This window comes from Camelina sativa, chromosome 15 (assembly GCF_000633955.1).
Source record: "Camelina sativa cultivar DH55 chromosome 15, Cs, whole genome shotgun sequence".
Classification (NCBI taxonomy): domain Eukaryota; kingdom Viridiplantae; phylum Streptophyta; class Magnoliopsida; order Brassicales; family Brassicaceae; genus Camelina; species Camelina sativa.
In genome coordinates, this window is record NC_025699.1 from 6,037,374 (window position 1) to 6,050,476 (window position 13,103).

The 13,103-nt window shown below is 38.3% G+C and overlaps 3 protein-coding genes across 4 annotated transcripts; 1 reads left to right on the forward strand and 2 right to left on the reverse strand.

The window, feature by feature from the left end:
* Window positions 89-1,700, forward strand: LOC104745605 (transcription repressor MYB5). Its single transcript, XM_010466894.2, has 2 exons — window positions 89-617; window positions 1,073-1,700. Exons 1-2 carry the CDS (start codon window positions 313-315, stop codon window positions 1,536-1,538), a joined length of 771 nt encoding a protein of 256 aa, XP_010465196.1. The 5' UTR covers window positions 89-312; the 3' UTR covers window positions 1,539-1,700.
* LOC104745606 (constitutive photomorphogenesis protein 10) lies at window positions 3,202-4,705 on the reverse strand. Its single transcript, XM_010466896.2, has 4 exons — window positions 4,373-4,705; window positions 4,220-4,293; window positions 3,719-3,866; window positions 3,202-3,537 (listed from the first exon to the last, which is right to left on the reverse strand). Exons 1-4 carry the CDS (start codon window positions 4,599-4,601, stop codon window positions 3,440-3,442), a joined length of 549 nt encoding a protein of 182 aa, XP_010465198.1. The 5' UTR covers window positions 4,602-4,705; the 3' UTR covers window positions 3,202-3,439.
* On the reverse strand, window positions 5,050-7,927 carry LOC104745607 (glucan endo-1,3-beta-glucosidase 4). 2 transcript variants are annotated; one of them, XM_010466897.2, is made up of 5 exons: window positions 7,627-7,927; window positions 7,004-7,100; window positions 5,665-6,915; window positions 5,550-5,577; window positions 5,050-5,464 (listed from the first exon to the last, which is right to left on the reverse strand). In XM_010466897.2, the coding sequence occupies exons 2-5, from the start codon at window positions 7,068-7,070 to the stop codon at window positions 5,287-5,289; spliced, it is 1,524 nt and encodes a 507-aa protein (XP_010465199.1). In that variant the 5' UTR covers window positions 7,071-7,100; window positions 7,627-7,927; the 3' UTR covers window positions 5,050-5,286. The 2 variants fall into 2 exon arrangements, with proteins under 2 accessions (XP_010465199.1, XP_010465200.1); XM_010466898.2 differs by having other exon boundaries at window positions 7,004-7,090; window positions 7,627-7,925.

Below are 13,103 nucleotides of genomic sequence, written 5' to 3' on the forward strand. Positions count from 1 at the left end.
GCAAAATCTTTGAGACGAAAGAACCATGCAGGTGAAATAAAAACCAAAATGAAGATTATACAATAATAAGTGCCTTATTAGTTATTATTACCAAACGCCGAAGCTAGCGCGTGAGCAAAAAAGGTCGGTAGGTTCATTGGTAACATCAGGAGGAGACTAATGGAGAGATAGAGAACAATATTGAGAGAAAAAACCAAACCAATCGAAGAAACTCATAGAGATCACGAAACCCTAGTAGTGGCGAACGAGAGAGCTAGATAGATAGATAGAGAGAGATCGGTTGAACACGTACGTACGTACGGTAAGGCGGAGATGATGTTATCATCATGTGGTGGGAAGAAACCAGTACTGTCCAAGAAAACGACGCCGTGTTGCACGAAGATGGGGATGAAGAGGGGACCATGGACGGTGGAGGAGGATGAGATCCTTGTGAGCTTCATAAAGAAAGAAGGTGAAGGACGCTGGCGATCGCTTCCCAAGAGAGCTGGTTTACTTCGATGTGGTAAGAGCTGCCGTCTACGGTGGATGAACTATCTCCGCCCGTCTGTTAAACGCGGCGGTATTACCTCCGACGAGGAAGATCTCATCCTCCGTCTTCATCGCCTCCTCGGCAACCGGTACATATATCTATTCAATGATATACACAAGATCGTGCTTTATATATACGTATATGTGTTTGTGTGTCTCTCTATACGCATATAAACTAGGGTTATTTTTTGGTTTAAGCTAGGGCTTTAATTCTTATACATAAACACGAAGGTCCTGATTCAATTATATTTTGATTCTTGGTTGGATTTTTATAACAAAAATGTTAATCTCTTTTCTAGTTTCTTTAGACTAGAACTCTTTTTTTTTTTTAAGTGAAGATAATTTATATTATTTTCTGGATCTATATAGCTAATATAGTGATATATATCGACCCATTCTTTTAAAAAATTGTTTATTATTACTAAGAAAATCTGAAAATGTAACAAAAAGAAAATGCAAGCTTGGTTTATAACCATATGAATTAATCGTTGTTGTATTCGACTCACATATATGCTCTTTATGGGAATTCTAATGTGTGATGCAGGTGGTCATTGATCGCGGGAAGGATACCGGGAAGGACTGATAATGAAATCAAGAACTATTGGAACACTCATCTTCGTAAGAAACTTCTAAGGCAGGGCATTGATCCTCAAACCCACAAGCCTCTTGATGTCAACAATATCCATAAACCAGAAGAAGAAGAAGTTTCCGGTGGACAAAACCCTCTAGAGCCTAATTCTAGTTCTCATACGGATACCACCGGAAATGAAGCTAGCAACAAGAACAGTATTAATGTCTTTGGTGGTGAGGGATACTACGAAGACTTTGGTTTCTGCTACGACGACAAGTTCTCGTCGTTTCTTAATTCGCTTATCAACGATGATGATGATCCTTTTGGTAACATGATCCCAATATCTCAACCGTTGCAGATGGATGATTGTAAGGAGGAGATTGTTGGAGCGTCGTCGAGCTTAGGAGATGACCAGATCGACAAGAAGATATATAGTTGATCGACCCTTGATGTTTTCTATATCTACCATGCTTCCAAGAAGGGATTATATATGCGATCTAAAAGGTTGGTGGATATGTGTGCTACGTTGTTTTTGCAGTGCGTTGTGGGATTATAAAACCAGATTTGTGAGTGTAATTGATTACACAGACCTCTTTCTCTATATATATTCTGTCATCTGTCGAATTAAGATCATGTATCAATCATGGATAATGCGAAAAAAAATAAGTTAGATATAAAGCTTTCTAATAAGGTTTTACAATTAACAAAAAGAAATTGTTATAAGATAATCAGATACATATTTTGTGTAATGTACAAAAATTTGAAAATAATGCAGCCTTTTACACCAAACCTAGTGATTTATGCAAATGTGTGTCTGTTACCGCACGAGTTCATGTTTTTGAAAACTTTATTTTACATGTAATACTAAGTTTTAGTAATAGAATAAATTAAAACTCAAAGATTGCTAACAATTATGTACGTCAAACACAATTATGTATTAGTACACATGATATGATTGGTCCGTGCGTTCACCCTCTAGAATTCGTTTAAACCAAAAACAACACCATGTCAATTTTCACATCGACTCTTCACACGTCTCTCCACATTTACTCCAGAAAACGGCCCTTATTAAAAAAAATGTCTAGGAAATTAAATCATAGACCAAGCTCAAAACACACCGCGCCAGACCTATACTGTTTTGAAATACAAGCCGCAAGATTAAATGACGTTAACATAAGTTAACTTAAACGAACTTTGCATACGAGTATGCTGCTCCAACCTAACCTTCTCTTTGACCCTTCGGTTCACATCACAGCAGCAAAATTAAATAGCTAACTACAATTCTTTGGCGCAACCAAATTTATACGGAAAAAAAAGTTTTCTTTTCGAAAATCTAGTAAAACTAGGAATGTAATAGAGAAAATAGCTTTACAGATAAATATCGTCATTTAAAGATTGGAGACTACATGCTCAATATCTCTCTCAAGATATCTCGTTATACTAAAGTACGTAAGAACAACAAACTTTATAGTTGTGACTAAAAACCTCTAGAGATATATGATGCCAACGAAGAAGAACATCAACAAAAAGATAAATCAAATTGAGTGTACACATGCATGTACGCAGAGCATATTCAAATTCACCAGCATATAAACACATCCAATATACACGTATAATTAAGATGAATAAATAATACAACATACCGATATAAAGATATTAGTCGCAAAGACTCAAGATATGCTAGCTGCTCTTTTTTAACATTGTTGTTTTAGTATTCCTATTCTATATATATATATATACCACATGCATAGATGGATATGTGCCGAGTCTGCTGACCGTTTGTAATAATTCTGTAAAACAGAATTAGGTTAAAAGAATGAAAGAATTGACCGGTAGATTTGGTCTCTCAAGTCTCAGTTGTGTGTTTTGATAGAAAGTTTGATCTTACTTTTTTGAGATAATCAAATCATAAAGATTATAGACACATGTTAGGTGCCAACTAATACTCTTTGGTTTAATTATCTCATCTGTAAATGCCTCTCTCTTTCTCCTCTAGAGAAGTTTTCGCTTGTTTGATCTTATTTTTCTTATAAAAGAAACAATTCCTCAGTTATATTTACTCTAAATATGTGGTATTTGGTTCTTCAGTCCTTGATGCAAAAAAAAAAAATTGACACTAAATTGTATAACCTTTTTCAATAAATTTGAGTTGTTGAGGAATGGTCCTACCTCACACTATTACCTATTCTCTGAGCAAACAGTTTTTTTGTTGGTCATCTAACATTGTGGTTCCACTTTGATGGATGTACATTGATGACCATTAATTAATTAACCAAAGAACTAGGTGTTATTATGATACATCTGTTGTGTTTCCTCGTATTGAAGATCCAAAATCTTGTTTCACTTGGCAAATCGCAAAGTCCATTCTCTGGCTACCTCGTCATGCTTTTCTGTATCTGTCAAGTAGAGCCGTGCAATCACTGGCAAAGCTGGACTATCTGGTAGAGAAAGAATGAGAACATATGTTAAAGCTGGTAGTTGGATGCAGAGATCTATGATGTTTGCTGGCCAAAACCCATCATGAACAGATTAAACTAAAAAAAGGCTTTTCTTAGGTAGATCTGACCCTAAGCTGGTCAATGCATCAAAGGAAGCCTGAGAGTAGAGTACGAAACTTACATGGTTCAGGTTTAAAAAAGATAGATCTGATGGCTTGTAAGACTTTTGTGATTGTAAGAGCTGGACTCCAACTATCTCTTAGAATCTCCACACTTAAATTCCCCGCAGCATCCACATTGCAATGGTAGATCCGAGTCTTGAACACCAACTGCAAATCCACAACCTCTTAACTTAAAAAGACTCAATAAAAGACATTACAGTGAAACTACTGAATGTAACGAACGTATCAGCTCAAGATTAGAACCCATACACATAGCTTGATCCACTCAAAATCCCAAAAGTTAAAGAATTTGCTACTTAATCTATCCAAAGACTTTGATACAAGAAAGAAAACTACACAAAGACGCCAGGCAAACTAAACTCTAGAGACATCAAGCTAGCAACTTCACTATCCAAACCGAAAAGCATTACCATTTAAATTAGTAAAAAGCTCCTCCACACAAATAAAAATTGAAACTTTCGTGAAGAAAGACCCAAAACAAGAGGATTGAAAGATCATACCTTAGGTGGTTTGAAAGGATAATCAGATGGGAAAATAATATCCAGAAAAAAGATCCCTCCTTCATACGGAGTTCCTGCAACAACAACAAAAACCCCCAAAATCAAAAGACTTGAAAAAAACCTAAAAATCGCAACTTGAATCGTGGAACTAACCAGAAGGACCAATGATGGTGGCGATCCAATGGTAGAGATTATCTCCTTTTGGTCCAGCTGAGCAATCAGGAGGCGGATCAACGTTAAGCTCAGCCATTTCCCTCTGTATCCTCTTCCCTGACGCTGAAACTGATGTCTTTGCTACCCAAGACGACGCCGTTCCTGAATATCCAGCGTACATCGCCATCGGTAACGGTTTCAACCTCCCGCTTCCACCAGGTGTCATCATCTCCCGTCTTCGTCGTCGTCGTCGTCGTCTTCCGATTCTCTGCTTTATCCAAAATCACCACTTCAGCGTTTCGCTCGCACTCCATTCTTCGAAACGCTGCGTTTTTGTCTAATCATATTAAACTAATAAAGTAATCGCTGACGTGGATAATAATAACAAAGATAAAAATTGTTATTATTTTTTTTTTTTTAAATTTCTCTACCTCTCTCTACTTCAATAATTTTTGTAATCATTTTGATAATTTTGTTTATTGAATATTCTTGTGTATGGGATCCAATGATCATGTTACAACCACATGAATCCTTAATTATTTTGATAAATGATTATAACAAGACAAAGTGATAGGAAATAAATTAGGAAATTATCAAATACTATCAAATTTACCTTATCAAGTTTTATTAGTATAATTTATTGAAATACCATTGATAAGTTTGCAAGCTCTTTATGATATCTCAATATAATAATCATTCATTTAAATATGAAATATAAATCACAGTAATTCGAAGATATTTTTAAGTTCAAAGATGAAGACAAAGAATTGGAACTTGTGAGCTCTCTCTAGTCTCTCTAGTTACTACACTTACACTAAACCAAAGTACAACAACAAATACATGTAATCGGCAAAAGAACCAAGCCGCTAGTAGACTTCTCCGGTTATTACAAAAACCGTGTTTTGGCAAACGTTCTACAGAAGGCGGTTTTGCTGAAGTAGTAGCAGTTGTAGTAGCGTGAGAGCTAGTGGTGCCAATAAGGGAAGATGGTAGTAGCTAGAGGTGAGAAGTGCGTTTGCGTTTCCTCCCAATGGACTTGCGGGTCCTAATGCACTCGGCGGAAAGTCTCCTCCAGTTGCGTTTGCGCTTAAGCTGAATATAAAGATGGATAAAGAGTTAAGAAAAATATTTGAGTTTTCAAAAGATCAACAAAACTAACAAGAAGAAATAGTGTTACCTTCCTGTGTACGCACATGTTTTATAGCCTGCAAAACACACAATCAATCAAATTTGAGATTGCGTGAACATATATAATGTTATTGGTAAGCTGGTCGAAGAAATGAGAAACTTACTGGGATCTCTAGTAGTGGTAATGGCCGTACCACTAAAGTCACAAGTTCCACCAGCACTTTTCATCTTCTGGAAATAGTCATTGTAAGCAAAAGAAGCATGGCTCTTAACATTGTTCGGCAAATAACAAGGATGACCCGGTTGAATCGCAGCACAGTTAGCTTGCCCTTGACCACACGCCCAATTCAAACCATCAACCAACTTATCATCATCAGCATCTGCTTTAGCCACACAGAACATCGATGAACCGTTTACAGATGCAGAGTTAGAACCACCACTCAAGCTCAGAGGATAAACAGATGTCCCATTCGGAAACAAAATCCCCCAGTTTTTCTCAGAGACTGGTCCTGTTCGTTTGTCTTCACTATACAGCTCGTAGATGTAAGTGTTGATCGGCATGTCTGGTTGGCTAGGAGGACCTGAGTCGTTCAACACTCTCTTGATCAAGTTAGTGTTGAACGTCTCAGCGTTAGCGAGTGTTGCAGAAGCTTCATCGCTTCCACCAGCTGAAGGCCAACCTGTTTCAGTAACAACAACAGGAATCTTGGAGAAGTTCAAAGCTTCCATGGAGTAGTAAGCAGCATCAACCATAGCATCAAACATGCTGTTGTAATGTAAAAGCGTGTTTGGATCAACGATCTGCTTCACCGGAGAAAGCTGCTTGAACAACGCGTAATCGAGCGGGAAAATCCCGTTAGCAGCGGTGTAGCCATAGTAAGGATACGCGTTTAACATGAAGAAAGAATCAGTGTTCTTCAGAAACTGAAGAAGCTGATACACAGTTGTGTTCCAAGACGGGCTAAAGGTTGATGTGGAAGGAGGAAACGGTTTAGGCATTATGTCCATAGACATAGGGCTTGAAACTTTGACCTTAAAGTTGAGATTGGAAGCCACAAGAGCCTTGTGAATGTTGTGTAGAGCTGAGGCAAGAATGGGAGCAACGTGAGGAGCTGCGCTTAGAACTTCGCTACCAACAGCAATGGCGGTTATATTAGTTGAAGGAACATAAGCAGCAACGTTCTTGTTAACCCATGCAGCTGCTGCTGAAGGGAACCGTCCAATTTTGAGGATTTCTCCGTTGGTTACACCGACCATAACTTCAATGCTAGTGTTGGCAAATGCTTTGAGCATATGGCTATTGGCATCATAGAGACGGACGTGTGTGATTTGTTGCGAATTCAGAAGGGCTACGATGTCTGAAGGCGATGGCATGTTAGTGACATCAGTTCCGATGTTCACCCCAATGAATGCAGCTGTATTAAGAAACAGATTGAGAACTTCATCAGATTAAAAAGAAGTAAAGTTAGTAGATAGATACAAGATGTAATTAGGTGAAATTACCGTTTGAACAAGCAAGAGTTGAAATTAGGAGCAAGAACGCTTCTGCAAACCATCTCGGAAGCAGCATTGGAACAGATAGCTTGAAACCTACAGAGAACTATTAAAAAAAGTTCAAAATTGAGTCATATGGTAATGATTGTAACAGAAATTAGAAACTTAACATGAGATGGATTGTAGATTTGTCACTCTTCTTAATACAGAAAGGACTGTTTTTTTAATTCTTTTTCAGGAGAGTAGCAATTGGTCAAATATGGTAAGAACCCTAAACTCAAGTAAGCAACTTTAGATACTACTAACCTATGAATATGTATTAAAAAAACTGAGAATTTCAGACAGAAGTAAACTAATAAAGTCTAGAAACTAGCGAACAGAAAGGGATAAACAGTAAACGATAACTCATCGAGCATTCGAAAAGGCACAATTTTTTTATAATCTTTTAACTCTTTTTGTCGTTTCGTTCTTACAGACCATGTGCTGTGGAAACAGGATTAGCAGTAGGGAGGGAGAGAAGAAGAAGAATGTGGAAGATACAATCAAGAAGCTAGTTCGGACACAAAGAAGCTAAGACAAACAATGCGAGATACTCAGATGCAAAATCAAGAAAATATTACAAAATAAAGTACCTAAAATTGGAGCTTGCTCGGTTCCAGATTCACTCCGCGAGAATTTAGATCACAAAGACAAGAAAGATAAAAAGAACCCTCGAGGTTTTGCTGTAGAGACAGAACAGGTTCAGACTTCAGAGATGTTTCTAGTGTAGTGAAACCCACCGAAGAGAAGAGAAACCCAAAAAGTAAAAACTTTTTTTTTTTTGTTTTTCTTCTTTTCTTTCGGCGAATATTATTTTCGAAATTGCGGAAAAAGAAAATAAAAAGGAAATACTTAAGAGATTTGATGTGCTCTCAGTAAACTTGGTTTCATCTCTCTTTTATAATGGCGTGGGAAACCAGAGAGGTGTGTGTATGTGGAAATCAGAAGGTGAGGCTTCAAAATTCAAAGACCTCTTAATAAATTATTAATTACCTGTCATTGCCCAAAACCAAATTATTAATTAGTATCTAAAATTTGTAAAAAGACTTTGCATACTCTAAAATGGTCACAAAACATCACATACAATTAAATTTTGCATAAAGTTTTTAAAAAATATCATATAACCTTTTTGTTTACCTTTAAAAAACATCATATAAAATGTAAAGATGATAGTACGTACATATTTATTCTTTTAACACCTAGTATTCCAACCTTCTCAATAATTAAAAAAAAAAAATATAAATCTATATAATAGCAATCCAATCTATATATAATAGCAATCCAATTAAATGAAGTAAAAACAAGAAAACAAGATTGTAAGAGGCTCGATTTCCACGCTCTTCTCATTTTCGTTCGTGTTTATATTGGGGATTGCACAATACTAAGTAAATAAAAGTTTTGGGGGAAGAGTGAAGCTAGTTCTTTTATTAACGAGAAAAACTTGAGGTTGTCACTAACAACGAGTCAAGATTGAGCTCGTCAGTTCGCTGGAGAACTAACAAGCTAATAATGACGAGCTAGAAAGTGGAAACGAATTACACAAAAGACAATAACAGTTTTCGATGCAAAGTATTGCTCTCTGAGTATTGTCCAGAGGTTAAGATGGTGATCCCAATAAATACTATTTCTTTTTATAGCGGACTGTTGACCTAAGGTTCCCTAGGGATTCCTGATATATCATGGTTTTTGTGGTTTTTAACCATGATATAAGGAGTCTTTTAGTGTCTTTTCATTTGTTTCTAGATTGTTTTTGAGTCTTTACAGGTTTTTAGCATGAAAGGAGCGAAATGGAGCAATTTGGATTGTTTTGGAGCATAAATCTCGAAGAATCAATTTGAAGTCTGATTATACGAAGGGCATCGATCGACACTAGAAGAGCATCGGTCGACACCCATTGCAAATCGAGACAAGTCCTCATATTTGGAAGTTTTACAAAATTGCCCGAAGTTTTCCATATTTGCAACACAAGTCCCTGACGTGTTTTAGGACATATAAATAGTGTTTTTAGGTTTTCCAAACCCATAAGATTTATTCTAGAGAGTTTTATTTTTCTGCAACCCTGTGAGATTTTGAGAGCTTGGGAGAGAGAGATCTGTTTTGAGAGAAGAATTCTTAAACTCCCTTTTCTTCTTTTAATCTCTATTGCTTATTATTCAGAATCATGTCTTGTTCTTCATTGAATATGTCTGAGTAGTTTGCTTGTTAGGTTTAGGGTTTTTCACAGGGATTTTATGAATTATTAGATCTGTTTATTTAGGATTCTTTATCTATCTAGATCTTCATCTTAGGTTGTTCTTCATATTAATCCTTGATTGGCCATCTAGAATTAATACCCTAGGAAAATAAATTGATATGAGAATATAATTGATTTTCCTGATAAAACCTTTTGATGAGCAAAATTATTTCTTGCAAAGAGATTTGATTTAATAATTTTGTGAGCAATCTAAACCTGATTTTATTGCTGATTTATTACCTAGAATTTTACAAAGAGATTTGGATTTTCTGGTTTTAAATTTAGATATTATTTGCAGTGAGAACTGATTTAATTTACAAAAGTGTTTAGAGTTCTAGATCTGTTCTTAATTGTTTGAATCCTAATTTATTATTTGATTTAATATTTCATAATTTCCTGAGAAATTCCCTAGGCTTAGCTTTTTGATCTTCTGAATTTACAACAGCTTTTATTTAATATTTTGCATTGCTTTTATTTTAATTCAATTTAATTTGTTTAGCATAATTGAAAAACTCTATAATTTATTGTGTAGACTTGAGTCCTTGTGGAATTCGACCCCTAAGTACTGCATTGACCTCTTAATTTGAGAGAGTAGCTCTAGAGGGTAAATTTGAGCTTATCAAATTTTGGCGCCGTTGCCGGGGACTCTCTGATTCTACCATTAGATTTAAGTTTTTAATTTCGTCTAAATTTTTCTTTTTATTTTCTACTTACACGTTTTTGTTTTTCTTCTCTTTCGTGTTTCAGGTGCATGCCTCCTAGACCTCACACAAGGAGCAACAAATCTGGTCCTACTATGAATTTGTCAAACCAAGAGTTGGGAAAACTTGAGCGTGAGAATAGAAAAGCAGCTAAATCTCTGAAGATGGTTAATACGATCATTCTGATGCGTGATGAGGCTGGTGTTTTGAGGGATCAAGAGGGCCACTTGCGCAATGAGCATGGCCAAAAGCTTGATGCAGAAGGAAACGTGATTCCTGAACCTGTTGTCAACGAGCAGGCTGTCGTGAACCAGCAAGCTGGTATCGTTGATGATCCGGATCTTGGTGTCGATCGACACCAACCAGGTGGCATCGATCGACACCCACCTGCAGACGTGCGTGGAGCTGCCAACCACGTACAGAACCCCGTTCGACGACATGAGCAAAACCGGGACTTGATCAGGACCATTGCTGACTACAATAGGGCTGATCTGGTGTATGAGAACCGGTCTGCTATTGTTCCTCCCCCTTTTCAGAGGAATGATTTTGAGTTGAAGCCTGCGTACTTTCAACTAGTTGGGCAGAGACCTTTCTCAGCTTTGCCCAATGAGAAGCCTCTAGACCATATTGAGCATTTTGAGGATCTGGTGACTAGCATCAAGGCTAATGGGGTGACTGAGGACTACATCTTCTGCAAACTCTTCCCTTACTCACTTGCGGGAGAGGCATCTCAGTGGTTGAAACAGCTGCCTGCTGGATCATTGACAAGCTGGCGTGATGTCAAGGTGGCCTTCCTAAACCATTTCTATGATGATGCAATGTCAGATGAGTTGAGAGTCAAGTTATCCACTTTCAAGCAAAGACCAGAGGAAGCTTTCAAGGCAGCTTGGGTGAGATTCAAAGCTTATCAGAGGGACTGTCCACACCATGGTTTTTCAAGGGTACAACTGTTGAGTATCTTCTTCAGAGGGTGTGACTGGAAGTATCAGTTAGCTTTGGATGCTGCAAGTCATGGGAACTTCAAGACAAGATTTCCAGAAGATGCTGAAGTTTTGATTGAGAATTTGGCTTCTAGCAATAGCACTAAGGGAGCAGATGCTGAAAGGAAGAGATTGCATGGAGGATTTGATTCAAACCAGTTAGCTTCTGTTAATGCTAAGCTGGATTCAGTGCATAATCTCCTTATGGGTAAGAAATCTGTTCATTTTGCTGCTGAGGTTGAGACATATGAGCCAGAACCTGATCAAGGACACCAAGAGGAAGATGTGAACTATGTGTATGGGAATCAGGGACAGCGGTTTGGAAATCAGCAAGGCAATAGGCCTTACAGTGGGAACTCTTCAGGCTACACTTCCAAGCCAGAGTATCAGCAGCAACAACAGAACAATGGCTATACAAGGACATATGGGAACTCATCTTATCAGTCTCCACCTCCTAAGAATTCTTCAGAGAGTAGAATGGAAGCCATGCTTGAGCAGCTTTTGCAAGGACAAGAGCAATTGACAGTGACATTCAATGGGAAGATTGACAATGTCTACACTGAGCTGAATGGGAAGATTGATGCATTGAATGTTCATGTTAAGAAGCTGGAGATTCAAGTTGCACAGACTGCTGGGTCTGTTAAACGACAAGAGAGTGTTCTTCCAGCAAGAACTGAGTCAAACCCCAGACATGCTTGCAATGCCATATCAGTGCGAGATGAAGATGATGGTGAAATTGCTTCTGCAGAAAAAGAAGAGAAATCGACCAATCTCTCGGTTTCAGATGATGGTATCGATCGACACCACCTGGGTGTCGGTCGACACTCATCCCAAACGAGCCCAGAAACCGCAAAATCTCAGGTTCCAGCTGCTAAAAGGGTCTACAAGCCTAAGGTTCCTTTTCCCAAGCCAAGAAAGTCTAAGCAAGAGATGGAGGAAGCTAGATGCAAAGCTATGATGGATAAGGTGATGATTGAGATGCCTTTAATTGATGCAGTGAAGCTTTCACCACCTCTTAAACGCTATGTGAAGAGAATGGTATCCAATGGTTTTAGCCCTGAAGAAGGAGCCTTGCTAACTAAAGATGTTAGTGCAATTCTGTTGAACCAGCCTGTTCAGAGGAATAAGGATAGAAAGCAGGAGGTGGTTGTCACTAAGGAAGTGAGTGAAATCATTCAATGTAGGACTGCTAAGAAGTTACCAGATCCTGGAAGCTTTGTACTTGATTGCTTAATCTCAGCAGGAAGGTTTTCTCACTCACTTTGTGACCTTGGCTCTAGCATCAACTTGATGCCACATTCTGTTGCTGTGAGACTTGGGATGACAGAATTCAAGCCAACTCAGATTTCTCTTATCTTGGCTGATCGCTCCCGAAGAACTCCTGAAGGTGTTTTAGAGGATATTCCAGTTAAGGTTGGCAACTTCATGATTCCCACTGACTTTGTGGTGCTGAAGTATGATCAAGAGCCTAAAGATCCTCTCATCTTAGGAAGATCTTTCTTGGCTACAGCTGGTGCCATCATTGATGTGCAGAAGGGACACATAGCACTGAATGTGGATGGTTTGAGTTTGAATTTTGAGATGGATAAGCTGAGGAGGGCTCCTACTATTGATGGACAGACTTTTTCTGTTGAAAAAGTTTCTGCAACACGAGCATCAGGCTCAGTGTCGATCGATGCCACCAAGAGGGTATCGATCGACACCCCTCCACGACCGCGACAAAGCTTGTCCAAAACTGATGCTCCAAGTCAGAAACCTATTCCCAAACAGAAGAGTCATCAATCCACACTCCAGAGCCCTCAGGTAAGGCCAAGGTATGCATCTTCTTCTCCTAAACTTCCTCCTATCATCAACAAGAATTTCAAAGAGATAAAAACTGTTTTGCAGTTAACCAAGCCACGAGATTATCGTAGAGCGCTTGTTTCTTCTGTTGATGATTTTGCAGGACATAAGAGAGGCAAACCAATCCCTAAATCCCACCCTGGTCATGTTCCTCACATCCTTGGCAAGCCTCATGCACCTAAAGCTTATACACCACCTTGGATGAAGAGGATTTCAATGCTGTGTTCTGATCTTCCGGATCCATGAGCTCCAACACAGTCAAGCTAATGACTGAAAACAAGCGCTTAGTGGGAGGCAACCCACTGGTAGGTTTT

Coding starts and splice junctions, on each gene's coding strand:
- LOC104745605 (XM_010466894.2), top strand. CDS start 313: ATGATGTTATCATCATGTGGTGGGAAGAAACCAGTACTGTCCAAGAAA. Junction 618..1,072: donor CATCGCCTCCTCGGCAACCG/GTACATATATCT, acceptor TGTGTGATGCAG/GTGGTCATTGATCGCGGGAA.
- LOC104745606 (XM_010466896.2), bottom strand. CDS start 4,601: ATGATGACACCTGGTGGAAGCGGGAGGTTGAAACCGTTACCGATGGCG. Junction 4,294..4,372: donor CACCATCATTGGTCCTTCTG/GTTAGTTCCACG, acceptor TTGTTGTTGCAG/GAACTCCGTATGAAGGAGGG. Junction 3,867..4,219: donor ATCCTTTCAAACCACCTAAG/GTATGATCTTTC, acceptor GTGGATTTGCAG/TTGGTGTTCAAGACTCGGAT.
- LOC104745607 (XM_010466897.2), bottom strand. CDS start 7,070: ATGCTGCTTCCGAGATGGTTTGCAGAAGCGTTCTTGCTCCTAATTTCA. Junction 5,578..5,664: donor TACCACTACTAGAGATCCCA/GTAAGTTTCTCA, acceptor TGTGTTTTGCAG/GCTATAAAACATGTGCGTAC. Junction 5,465..5,549: donor ACATGTGCGTACACAGGAAG/GTAACACTATTT, acceptor CTTTATATTCAG/CTTAAGCGCAAACGCAACTG.